At 44.9% G+C, this 13,863-nt stretch overlaps 1 protein-coding gene across 2 annotated transcripts in view; it reads left to right on the forward strand.

The window, feature by feature from the left end:
* Window positions 1-13,863, forward strand: part of Chd1 (chromodomain-helicase-DNA-binding protein 1) — a 67,493-nt gene that overhangs the window by 4,132 nt on the left and 49,498 nt on the right. The window contains exons 2-8 of one of the 2 annotated variants that reach the window (XM_084594396.1): window positions 4,342-4,522; window positions 5,454-5,740; window positions 6,207-6,265; window positions 6,450-6,698; window positions 8,287-8,432; window positions 9,206-9,434; window positions 12,693-12,820. In XM_084594396.1, coding sequence (XP_084450522.1) covers window positions 4,369-4,522; window positions 5,454-5,740; window positions 6,207-6,265; window positions 6,450-6,698; window positions 8,287-8,432; window positions 9,206-9,434; window positions 12,693-12,820 — 1,252 coding nt within the window. In that variant the 5' untranslated portion in view covers window positions 4,342-4,368. The remainder of the gene's footprint in view (window positions 1-4,341; window positions 4,523-5,453; window positions 5,741-6,206; window positions 6,266-6,449; window positions 6,699-8,286; window positions 8,433-9,205; window positions 9,435-12,692; window positions 12,821-13,863) is intronic. The other variant, XM_084594397.1, reaches the window with a different exon arrangement.

Here is a 13,863-nt window from a genome sequence, read left to right on the forward strand (position 1 = left end):
AGGTAAAAGGGATATTATGCCTGCTTTTGTATATTCCAAAATTTTGTTCTTGGTTCCTAATTTTGTAGGCATGATTTTAAACATTCCATTTCATTCATTTTTAGGGGTTTTATGCAACAATTATTCTTTGGCTTGTTACCCTCAAACACCATCTTTAGATTTTTTATCAACACAATTATCACAGATAGTTATTCGAAAATATAAGTGAAACTGCTTTACAGTGGTCAAAACAGCAACATAAATAGTTTCTGGCCGATGATGATGCTTATGTACATTCAGTCAAATGACAAAAACACCACTGTAATCCAAAAACTGAACGAAGTATTCAAATATCTCTCCTTGTGTGGAGTATATCAAAGAGGAACGAAGGAAAAGGAGACACTAAAACTGATGCAAGCCTTCTTTTTCAGCCATATTATGTATTCCACACCCTACTTATTCCTACAGGCCAAGGAAAGAAAGCGATAGTCTCCATTATTTGGCAGTTCTTCAAAACTGTGCTGTCTTCCCATCAGCATGGCTACTGAGAAACTCCCATTCAACTGGGAATATATAACACTAGAAAAAAATGACCTAAGCACACCTCGTGGCGCATTACGAGCGACTGACCGCAACACCGACTGAAAGACTGGTACTGCAAAAGACAGACATATACTATGAGGGCCGACACTCCTAGGTAACGTCGGTTCCCCATTCAATACACAAAATAGTGGAAGTCCCTCCACTACCTAAAAACATGCACCCAGAGTTTCACCTGCAGCATTAAGTAGCAAGAGCCCAATGTTAGAGAAACTGTATTCTAATCTACCGCAAACGACATATGTTGACGTGGCCGAATACAGGGATAAGAGAGCCGATTTCCCAGCACTAGTAAATCAAATGTATAGCTTGCAAAATTCAACGATAAGCGAAGCACAAACCCCAGAGGAGGCCGATGCGGCGGCTGTTGCTCTGGTGATTGTCATGACGAACTCTAAACTCATATTTAGAGACTCGAAAACAGCCATTCGCAATTTTACAAAAGGTAGAATTCATCAACCCACAGCCAAAATTTTGAAGGCGTTTGATGACCCTGAAAATGCACGCTCGATCAAAATTTTATGGATCCTCGCACACGCAGGTCATCCTGGAAATGAGGCGGCGCACCAGTATGCCAGAGGATTCGTCGTAGGCCAGGAGGTGTGTTACCCCGAGCTAAGTTCGGCTCGCGAGAGAGGCCTTATGTACAGAGGAATTATGAACTGGTATGAAAGCAACAGACAGAAATATCCAGAACCCCACCATACACTCTGCAAATCACAACAAACGCTACTCGGACAACTTCAGACAAATGCGTACAGCCCCTCATGTTTCCTTTACAGTCATCAGAGGGCAAGTCTAGAGCACATCATGTTCAAATGCGAAACTATGCAACTGCCGGAGGGCCTGCAGATTACCAATTTGGAACTGTGGGATGCTTAACGATCGAGGGCGGCAACACTCCATCAGTCTGGTCCAAGGAGGTCGTCGAGTGCCATCGAGGGATAACCACCTCTGGGGTGGCTTGAGGAGAAGTGTCCTCTCAATAAGGAGGAATGTTCGTAATTTTTTCTGAATAAAGTTTTCTCCTCCTCCTCCTCACATGATCTTTTGCTTAGGAAAAATGGGTATGGGAAGAGGAGAGGGGGGCACTAAGTGGTCAAAAATTGCTTTAGAGCCAGAAGGTATTGGAAGCACAGTGGTTCTTGGGTAATGGAAAACTTGTGGCAGAGAGAAAAAGAGTAAACATTATTGAGTCTGCGAAGGCTTAAGGGTTTAAAGTGAGCAAGTTATGGATGGCTGCTTAATATCTGCTTGTTGAAATTGTGGCAGCTTTGCAAAAGTGCCTATGCTTTCACCTGGCATATCTGAGCAAGGCAAGGTAATGACTCACAGCAGTAGGCAAGTTCAGATGACTTTTTTATTGGCATCTTTCTTGCCCCCTTTGCCAAACCGGTTCCAGTACAATTATTCTTCTGTGCTGGATTAAAAGCATGTTTGCCTTGTGTTTCAGCAGTGGTCAGTGATATACGACCTGCATATTGCATAAGTAGTGCATGACAATTTACAGCACTAGTAAAAGCAAAAGTACTGTCAAAACAAGGATTAGTGTCCAAGATATGGGCACTGTCCACTCATTCTGGTGCCGACATTCCTCCTCTTAAATTTCTTAAGTGACACTTAAGAGGGAAAGTGAGGAATAAAGGTTCACTTCCTTTTCTTTTTTCCACAAAGGAGGGGTTTGCCACCTGTGACCAACAAGCGTATGCCACTTCATATCTGCCAGGTGTATGGTTTTGAAACTCTTTTGTGCTGTAGAGGTGGAAGGCTTTCTGTGTAAAACACATCTGTTTCTGCTGTGGTTGCTTCGTGGCTAGGGTGCTTGCCTGCTTAGTCCAAAGACCCCATAATCTAATCCCAGCCTGCAGCGACTGGTGGTAGAAATTTTTGCAGCGTTCTGCTAAGGTGTCCCTCATAGCCAGAGTTTCTTTGGGACATTAAACCAAACCAAACCAAACCAAACCAAACACCTTTTTCATGCTTCCTCCTTCATATTGTTACGTGGTGGCATGACAAGCGTTGGAACACGGCGACGCAACAGAAACAGAACGACATGATTACATGACTATGAAATATGCTTTAATGGCCAGCGGGCCTGGCGCGAGTGCTCCGCCACGCGCCACTGCCCGCTTCGTCATCTTTGTAGCATTACCCGGGGCCACCGAGCGATCGTCCCGATCGATTACTAGAAATCCAATGCATAACGTGACGATGAACACAGACACAGGATTGGGTCATGAAACGCTGGACACCACAATGAATGCAAAGATGGGAAGAATTCTTGCACCGGAGCATCAAGTCAAATCTTCACCGTTTGCCAAAGGCTAAGGCTCATGAACATGCCGAACGGCTTGGGTTGGGGTGCTGTCTTTGCTCGAGTGGTAGTGAGATCGCTTCGTCGTGGGGTCGGTAGGGTCGGCTTTGGCTTCCTGGTCGTCGTGTGTTGTGGTCAGGGCTGGGGACGAGGCTGGGGACAGCGGCTGGTCGGGTCTAAGCAAAAAGGGCTGGGGAAGAGCTGGACGGCGATCTCCACGGGCCTTCGGCAGATGGACCCGGCGTACTGTTGGCATCGACATTGCAAGGCGAGGATGGGGATGAACCACACCTCCAACCAAATGTTATGTGGTGGCATGACATGTGATGGAACATGGCGACACAACAGAAACAGAACGACGTGATGACATGACTATGAAATATGCTTTATTGGCCAGCGGGCCTGGCACGAGTGCTCCGCCACGCGCCAGTGTCCGCTTCGTCATCTTTGTAGCAATATTCTTAGGCAACAGAAATGTGGAGATGACCTTCGTAGATATTCGAGTCAGATTTGAAAGCCCTACATGGGCCCAATAATTTACAAATAGTTTGTGAATATTCTTACTGACTACAAATTTAGACCCACCCCTACCTACCTTTCGGACATTAGATAACTTGGGCAAGCCATTCCATTCTGGGCATGCCCAGGTGACATGGGTGAGGTGGGCCGGGCACATCCCCTAGCTCTTTTTTTTTTTTCTGGCATGTTGGCATGCTGGTCTAATGAGGCATGTGTTCCCTGCTCAAGAACATTATGGTACTCTTCCTAGTTGTATTGAGTCCAACATCTGTATTTCATGGATTAAATGGTGTAGTAAAAGAAAAAAAAAAAAGCAATCTGATGTGACAAATGGTCAGAATGAGGGGGCCAGGAGGTTCTCATCTGGAGAAAAAACTGCACGATGGAACATATTTGTCCAAGCATTTTCAAGGTTGCAGATGTAAATAAATGATGCGGGCACAGTTGGGAGACACAGCACGCAAATGGGGTAGTCCTTTTTGTTTGCTCATGCGGTGACCGTGATATGCCACTTATGCCTTGACTGCTAAAAGGCAGCTGGCAATATTATGCAAATAAGGGCATCTAAGTGAAACTTGAGGTTCTGAGCTATGCTGACTTGTGTGGTAGCTAATGCTCTAAGCCTCTCATGGCTCAGTAATATCGAGTTTAAAATTTGCTGTAAGTGGCACCTAACTGCAAGCCACATATATGCATGATTGAATACAAGGAGTTTTTCTTGTGTGCAATGTTTGGGCTGGCAAGCATGAACTCTCTTGCTGTTTGTTTGGTATTAGTTGTAAAACATAGGCACACAGGCTATGAATATAGCCAGGCAGGGCTGTGAGCACAGGGAACCTTGACTCGCTTCCATCGGCTACATGAGCTTGTTGCAGATTTTTCACCAGTGTTGACACTGTTTGTGACCTACCTTGTTGCTTTTGTTCCAGTGAACCAGCCAGCTGGAAGCAGGCACAATGGACGCATCGGATGCTGCCAGCAACAGCTCCAATCCGTCCGAAAGTGACTCGGACTCAGGCTCATGCTCTGGGTCTAGCTCAGCCAGGCACAGCCAGAAATCAGCTTCTGCTTCACCCAAGCTAGACTCCAGTAACCAGACAGCAAGAACTGGTATGCCGAGCAGTTCTTGCTCTCCTTGTTGGCAGTGCGGCTCGGTGTGCGCTCCATCTTATTGAAGGGCACTATTGAAGTTTACTTAGATCTATGAATTATTGCCCTCTAATGGCAGAGATGTTGCTTTATTAAAAGCGAAGCCATTATGCATTCTCATCACTGCCCTCCACAACGAAAGAAGAAACGATGTGACAAGAAACTGAAAGTTTGTGTACATAACTACTAGGGTAACTTGTTTCGCAACCATTAACACGCATAAAAAAATAAAGCAAACTTTTTACAATCAAATTCAATACTGATGTCACAACCTATTGCCAAGGATTGGGGGAAAAAACTAAATACTATTCTAGATTTCTTGTCAATGAAATCATCTTTCGTTGCTGGACAGATGCTAGAGAATTGCATTTAGAGAATTGCAAATGCTGCAGCAATTGGATGTCGTCAAAAAGGACACAATGGTGGGATTGTCCCTAGTGTTTTTTTATACATGATGCATTGTCCACTGAGGCAAAGCAACCTGGTATAATGCAGCATTGTTATGTAAACCAGCTGTTAAATATGATAGAACTTGGGCTGCAGCTGGTCCGCTCTCTGTTTTCGTTTTGCCAGTTTCAGAGCAGGGTGCATTTTCAATTGAAGCTTGAAAAGAGAGATTCAAACTCTGTGTCTTAGTCATTCTTTTTTTTTTTTTTTAGCTGTGTGTGCCCAAATGCATTATATATTACTATTTCAGCTAGCTAAAATGGGGGAGGAAGAGCGCCCAGCTATGCTGTGAATGTCATATAGGCATGTGTGAATGCAGGATGTGATGGGATAGTGGATGGGGGGCCTTGGAGAGGAGTCCTTGTGTGACTCCTGGTGAAGCGCCAATATTGTGGCCCTTGTAAATGTTCACCCTTGTCGTTTTTCTTCTCGTTTTTACTCTTAGGCGAAGATGATGATGACAGAAATGGGAGTGACTCCGGAAGCAACCAGGCCTCTAGCTCAGACAGCGATAGTGGCAACTCTGATGCTGAGAGCGATGCCCCCAGCGCTCCTTCCCAGCAGCGGCGGATATCTGAGAGTTCAGCTCAGGACGAAAGCTCTCGTGACGAGCGTCGGAAGCGACCAGGCAATGCGCGTTCTCTCAAGCAAGTCTGGGATGAGAACCCTGACATGTATGGCGTGCGACGATCAGGACGTTGTCGCAAGGAGCCGGAGCGTTACACCATTGATGTGAGTATTTGCACCTGTACTTGCATGGTAGTGCTGTTAAATTGTCTTGTACACTTCTGTGCTGTACCTTGTAAAGAACATTAAGCATTGAACCACGATTGTAATTGTCTGTGTATATCTGTCATAATAAGTGCCCAATTGCTGTCTGTGGGTATTATTTACGAAACTTGTTTCATTATGGAATGCTGCGATATAGCGCATTTACTTGGTTGGTGCATTAGACTTGCGATCAACAAATTGTTCTTGCATGCAAACAATTCACTAAAATTGTCCTTTGATCAAATGTTGCCAGCTTTATCTTTAAGAGCATTAGACCGTTAAATATCTGACTAGTGTTGGATAGTTGTTACTAAATCTCCTTATTTTTATGGAACGAAGGCAAGGTGATGCATGAAACGTTATTGTAAGGACTGTCTAGGATTTTGCATTGTCCGATTATTTTGTTTCTATGCTCATTTGCTTCTAGGAGTCTGAAGGCAGTGACACGAAGAAGGCATCTCGTGGCAACACACGATCCCGCAAGGCGTCAGTACCTGATGTTTTGTTTTCTTTGTTGCATACTGCTTATCTTTGTCTTGCAGTGGCCTTACCATAATTGTAATGAGCGTTGTGCTCACAGTTCATCAGGCTCAGAACATATATCTGCTTTTTTTATTCATGACTGATATGTTGCATATTTGTCCTCTGATTTCATTGGCTTTGCAAACAGTTCAGCAGACTGGCGGTCCAGCGGCAACAGTGACAGTGATGACAGTGACACGGCCACGCGCTCGCGCAAAGTTCTTCCCAAGCGTGCGCCACCTCCCAAGCGGAAACCACCTGCAACGTCACAGCGGCGGTCAACCAACCGGGTCAACTACCATAGCTCTGATGAAAGCTCTGAGGAGCCGTCATCAGACGATGACAGTGATGATGACAGCAAACGGCAAGGGACGCGACGAGCTGCAAAGGCAGTCAGGTACGTCTTGAAGGGAAGGTGACAGGCACAGAGTTAGCATTCCGCTTTCTATCGATTTATTCACAATGAGCTTTCTGTTCAAATAATTCGTAAATAATGCTGCAGCTTATTGAAGCTGTTGATGACGTTGACTGTTTTTATATTGTTTGCAATTTTTTTTCCCACACATATTCTTATATTTTTCAATTAAGTAAGTTCCGGGATGTTTTTCTTCTAGGCCTAGGGTGCATGCTTCTTATCTCTTAAGGACCCTCGTGCTATTGGGACCCAACAACGTGTCATCTTTCTTAAAAATTTACACCTAAAGTGAATGAAGAGCATAAAGCAGTTCAAGTATTAACTACGAGTATGCTTCTACTATACTTCATTTCATACATCAGGTGCAACGCAGTGAAAGCTACGCAAGTAGTCTGCAAGAAAAAAAAAAGAGGCGTATCACTACGCGCTCATTTCGGGGCCGAGTGGTTTCTGCGGAAACGGGCTCTATTCCGAGCATACACGATTACAATAACTTGCTTTGCGTGCCTGGACATCTTCGCAGTACAGATCTTATAGAAAAAATCTGCTCTGAAGCGGCAGTCGAGGTCGCTGCGTTGCGCAGCGCGGAGGGCACTGCTGGCAGGGTTGCGGGACAGCGAAAATGCGTTGTGAACGAGAACGACAAACAAAACATAAAAATTCACCGAATCCGATCTTTTCTCTTTAAAAAATGTGCTTTTAATGAGTTGATGGCAAATGTAAGACATATTAAGCTTGCAGACATTATTTCCTCTCGTCAAGACCAGGCACTACTTTTCATCGTGGATGCGGGGAGCGCAAACAAGAGCTCTAGCTTTGGCAGTGTTACACTTGATGTATGAAACGGAGCATAGGCTATACAGAGAATTCACTACTGTGGCACACTTTATTTGCAATGTGGAAATGTGAATTCAAAATTTTAAATACGTGCCAGGTTCAGCGCATTCGCTTTAAACATTCTTTGCTTTCAAAGTCACAGTGACGCAGTGTATGCAGCTGTAATTTGTGGTTAGGCAGGGCAATGCATGGGCATGCTCAGGACCTGCACAGATACTATAAAGTTTAAAGTGGGTTTGCCATGACATTATAGTTTATGCATTTTGAAACTTGAGGTGCACACAGAAATGGCTTGGGGCCCGTGCGCCTAATCTTTGCATTAGGTGTAATTCTGACAGTTCTTGACAGTGCCGCATGCAGAATGAATTTTTTAACGCAGTCGTTAGCGTTGCTGAAATGGCTAATCTTAACGAGTTCCTTTGCATAGTTATCCTTGTTCACCTTGTGATGCAAGTTTCACTACTGAGCAGTGCTATGATTAGAGCTTTACTGTCCTTTTCTTTCTTTCTTTTTCTGCAGCTATGTCTGTGTTTTGTATTTCACAGTAAACAATAAGTTGAGCTGCGAAGCTGCTCAAAACTAAAACTTGGTTCATGTTGCTTGAAGGTTTGAAGCCTACTGTAGTATGTACATCAAAACATATCAGCTCTAATGTGTGCATGAGAGAGCAAGTGCGCAGGTGCGTCTTTTACTTGAAGTATAAGATTTGAATGGCTTGGTTTGAACTATACAGTTACAAGGAGCAGAGTGCTGAGGAGACTGGGTCAGAAGACCTTGTAGAGGTGGAGTATGATGAGCAGGCGGCTGCTGCTGCTGCTGAGGCCTCCAATTCTGAAACCGTTGAGAGAGTGATTGACCACCGTGTCGGCAAGAAAGGAGGTGAGCTTGCACTCTTCCTCTTTATTAGGCCACTTAACAAAACTATCTTCAAGATCCTGTTCTAAAAGTTGCTTCAACGTTTGAAGCTTAAGGAGTTACGTTTAACTGAAAGTTGCCTTGACATTGTCTTTCATTTCAGACAGCTACAAAACTAAGTCAAATTCTTTGGTCCTCTATGCATACTTCCATGGAGTGCGACACTCTTTTCACTCCTTATTTTAATTCTCGCCTTTGGTTACTAGTGTTGAGACTTAGGTGCGATGACTGAGGAAAATTTTTTCCGCACCTTCATTATGTTTATTGGTCTTGCTACACTATTAAACTTTTCCAAAATATGAAGTAGTTCTCATACCACAAATGTTTCTTATTGTCTTTGTCGAACTGTTAAACAAAAACAATTCAATCATATGCCTTTTCTTCAAACACTAGCGAGGTTATATGAATGAAGTTCAAGATGCGCAACAAGAAGCTGGAGCACGTGGAAAATAAAAATGTCAAACTACCTTTTGCCTTTATATCTTGGAAAATTGGCTGTCAGAAATACTTTGATATGGACAAAATATTGATCTGGAGGACGTGTGTGCTGTGCGATGTCAGTGCACGTTAAAGAACCCCAGGTGGTGAAATTTCCTAAGCCCCTCACTACGGCTTCTCTCATAATCCGAGTCACTTAACCAAAATCATTCTTGATGCCATTATTTTTGCAGATAAAGCCTCCACCTTTCATGCATGTTGCACTAAGTGAGCTCAGAGCATGCGTTTTTCCTGTGCAGCGACGGGAGCTTCAACCACAGTGTATGCTGTGGAGGACTTTGGTGACCCAAATGCCGGTGCAGCCGACCTTCCGGAGGCTGAGAAAGAGACACAGTATCTGATCAAATGGAAGGGTTGGTCACACCTGCACAACACTTGGGAGAGCCTGCAGACACTGCAGGAGCAGAAGGTTAAGGGCCTCAAAAAGGTGGACAACTACATAAAGCGGGAGGAAGAGCTGCGGCACTGGTGAGAAGACTCGACTTCATGCCCTCTTGCTTTTGGGCACACAATCGGATTTTACCAATGGAGCATTGACATGAACGTAGTTCGAATATATACTTGAAGTTTGGAATAAACATGTCGTCATTGATAAAATTTTGCTATATCCCCTTCAGGTGACCCAAATTTCATTATATCTTTGCATAGAGGGCGAATTTCCACCTTTGAATTTGGCGCCCGTAACATTTGGACCCGCCCTGTCAAGTATGTGGTGCGGTCTCTTCCAGCTACAGCGAAATGTGTTTGTAAACAGCAAGTAAAGATGATGTCGCAACGTTTTATGACGAGACGAGTCAGTAGCTCTTGCTTTCACATGCCTTTTTCTAAACTGATGCCTAATAATGCTATTTATTGTAGTGAATGAGTCAATAAGGGAATGTGAAAGTTGCATGCCAGATTTCATAATCTTAGACGTAGAAAAAGTACTTCGGCGGACTTTCGCGTCCACAAATGTGGACATGGCATCTTAATGCCGAAATTGTCAAAGTGACGCATTCTGTCCATGGCGCTCCATTGTGTTTTGCAAGAGCAGTACGTAATGCGCTGATTGCGTGCAGATGTCCCCATTGAGGCGTCAAGGTATTCTCAGATGAAATCATTTATTCATGCTTAATGATTAGTTAGAAAATGCAGAAAATATTGTAATGTTTTCATTCATGTAGCAGCTTTGAGGCACCATGTCCACATATCTGGACGCAAATAAAATCTTTTGAAATACGAACATTTTTGCATAATCTGTATTTGAATTCTGCCTGTTGTACTGATCTTGCATAATGCAAAAACAAAATTTTTCCTTTCAGAAAATTTAATTGGCGCCTGAAGGGGATGATGGATTTTCCCTGTCAGCCAGCTATCTTTTTCCACTTTGCCCAGTTGCACGATTGTAGTGTATATTTCGTCATTTCACCCACCAAGCTCTACTATTTTTTTATTCAGAAACTTGTCAGAAATGCCGGGTTACCTTTATGATCGATATGTACGAGACATACTGACAAAGCTTTCCTTTTGTGAGTTGTCAGGCAAAGCCACATTTGTGCCTTTAATAATGCTCCTCTGTGTGTTTACTTTGTACATTTAGGAACTGTTACACTGCAACGCTGAATGCTCTGGGTTTTATTTATGCCTAGTAACTATGTGTTATCTTGATTTATGCAGTGGCATTCTCAAGGATCTCAGGCCACAACTCTGCATGTGCAAATGAGATTTTTTGTTAAGACTTGTGGTTTGGCGTGGCATTCATGATGGCGTTTGAAGTTCTCTGCCTTTATTGAGGCCACGGAAGTCTTGCTGCTGTTTTTGGCACAACCACTGGGAAGAACTACCGTAAAAACCCGCGTATAATACGAACCCGAATATAATACGAGGTGAAATTCTGGAGACGCGAAATGGAAAAAAAAAGTTTTTACCGCATATAATACGAGAGAGAAAAAACAAGACATTTATTGAAATCGGACCTCACACTTCAATCACTTTCATCTTCAGCAGCGCTTTCCTCGGAAATTTCTTTGTCGGACAAATCATCCCACAGGTACTCATCTTCTGTGCCATCGAGGGCGTTTGAGATGCCGCACTTCTTAAACGAATGGCGCACAAGCTCCTCTGGGATGCTTGCCCACGCGTCCACAATCCATTTGCACAGCGTGGCTGGCGATGCTCGCTTCAGCCGCCCGGCCGGCGTCACTGCAGGCTCACCTGACCGCATCCATTCCGCGTAGCATCGCTTGACTGCGTCCTTGAAGGGTTTGTTGACACAAACGTCGAGAGGCTGAAGTTGTGAGGTCATCCCACCCGGAATCACAACAAGTTCTGTGCGGCAGTCGCTTAGCAGCCTTTTCACCGAGTCGGCCAAATGGCAACGAAACGCGTCCAGCACGAGGATGGATGGAAAGGACAACAGTGCACCGGGCCGTTTGCACCACACTGACTTCACCCAGTCGAGGACAAGATCCTCGTTCATCCAACCTTTTTCGTGGCATCTCACGATGACATTCTTCGGCAGCTCCTCACCTTTCGGCATTGTCTTGCGCTTGAAGATGACATAGGGCGGGAGCTTGCGGCCGTCTGCCGTGCACGATAGCATGACTGTAACCCGCGTCTTCTCGTTTCCAGTAGACCGGATACAAACTTGTTTAGAGCCTTTCTCATGGACGGTGAGGGGCGATGGCATGTCCAGGTAAACCGGCGTCTGGTCAGCAGTGCCTATTTGCCCCAGCTGAAAGTTTTTGGTCTTTCGCAAAGAAATCACGTGGCGCTGAAAAGCCACCAGCAGCTCTTCGAAGGATTCGGGCAGCTTTTGTGAAATCGAGGTTCGCCGGCGTAGCGAGAATCCAGCACGGCACATATAGCGATGTATCCAGTGCTTGCTTGCTTTGAAGGCGGAGCTCGGAATTCCCTTTTCCCTTGCAAGCTCCCTAGCTTTTGCTTGCATAAGCTCTACGCTCACAGCTAGATGCGATGCTCGCTGTTCTCGTACGAACTCCGTCAGAGCGAGTTCAATTTCCGGGAATGCGCCATTCTTTGGCCCGCGAAAGCTTCTTCGCATTCCCTTGCACGCGAAAAGGGCTTCTTTCTGTCGTCGCCATCCGCGAATGCTTCCCTCGGTGACGCCAAACTGCCTCCCGGCCGCACTGTTGCCGATGTTTTCAGCAACTAAAATCACCTTTCTCTTAAAAGCAGCCGAGTACTGTTTCCGAGACCCTGGCATCCTGCTCGTTCACTTAAAGAAAAAAGCGTGCACTTTTTCGCGAACCGTGGTTTGCACGAGAGCACATGCGCTGATGCTGTGCGCACTCGACGACTCAACAACAAAGAGACGACACCTCGACGTCGTGGCCACTGCGGGGTGCGGCCACGTTAGGGCAACGAAGCCAAGCCGTAGCCGCACATCGATAACAAAGCCAAGCCGTAGCCACGCGGCAACAACGAAACCAAAACTTCTCGCAAAACTTTGACATTTTGGTTGGGATCCGCAAATAATACGAGGCGGAAATTTGGAACGCTGAAAGTTGGAAAAAAAACTCGTATTATACGCGGGTTTTTACGGTACTTCTATGTTATAATGAATTATGTGAGAACTCAACACTAAATTCATTGCAGCAAGATGCTATCATTTTTTTTTTGTTTGTTTGTTTTGCAACGTCTGTGTCACTTTTCAGGAGGTGCCCTGGACACTTGCTCACGAATTGGAACTGAAATTTTAGTCTCCTTCATTTCTCTTCCTTGCAGGCGGGACAATGCCTGCCCTGAGGACATCGAGTACTTCGAGTGCCAGCAGGAGCTCTCTGAGGAGCTGCAGGGCAAGCACATGCAAGTGGAGAGGATTATTTGTGAGTGCCGACCACAACCCCATGAAGGTGCCCCCATTTCCCCCCTCTCATTCTCATTAGGGATGCTTGCATGTTTACACTTGCATGGTGTGCATGCTGCCTGCTTCTTGCTGCAAGGAAACGATCAAGAGGGTGAATGAGGAAAGCGACTGCCACATGCTCATGTGCTTGCTCTTGGGTGGCTACGGCCTGCCTGCTCTTATAATCATGCAAAGGGCTTGCCTGTGCCTATGGTGTTGTTTGTTTTGTCGGTGGTATCGCCATTCATGTACGGGAGGGAAGGTTATTTAGCATGCAGTCTGACTTTTACGTGATAGGTTTGTGTTGTCGAGCTATGATGGGAATGTGTAAAAAGCTGATTACTTTGAGTAATGAGGCAGTTTTGTGTCAAGGCAGGTTCTAGAGAGCCCCAAGGAAAAAGTGCACTCAAGATGTATGACCTAATCAAAGAAGCATCACCCTTGTTCACAGCAAAGATGAGATTTTTTTTGTTTGTAAAGGTTCTCTTCTAACGCCCTTAATGGAAGGCTGAAATAGCTGTGGTCCTTGGCCTGTGTGAGTGCCATAGACAGTATAGGTCCTTATAAAGTTGTTCACTATGTAAAGCTTTCTTGTCTTTGTACAAAGGCAGTAAGCACCATTTCCGTGCCTCAGAGTATGGTCCCGTTTCGATTGAATGGCAGCCTAAGCTAGCCACATATAATTGTGTTGCTGCTACTTTGCTGCATGTGTTTTGCGCCTCAAACAAACGCAGTGACGTATGTCGAGATTTGCTATCACTTTAGACTTTGTTTCCATTTACTAGTTGTTCCTCAAATGTCCACAAGGAACACTACATGGCATGTAATGCTGTGCAAATGATGCAAACAGTGAAATCATGAGAAGCAAAAGCCTGTGTAGGTTTCAGGTTTTGCTCAAAGCATTCTGAGTTCTTGCTGGGTTGGTGGTTAAGGAAATCTCTTATTTACACTAGATGAGCTAAGGAACAAAGTACTGTGCTTGAATCTTGAGGTGTGGAAATGCCTAATGTGCTTCCTTTTGACGCCCGTTTTCACTGTCTAGCCAAAAGG

The sequence above is a fragment of the Amblyomma maculatum genome, chromosome 2, assembly GCF_055883805.1.
Source record: "Amblyomma maculatum isolate TAMU_Amacu chromosome 2, ASM5588380v1, whole genome shotgun sequence".
Classification (NCBI taxonomy): domain Eukaryota; kingdom Metazoa; phylum Arthropoda; class Arachnida; order Ixodida; family Ixodidae; genus Amblyomma; species Amblyomma maculatum.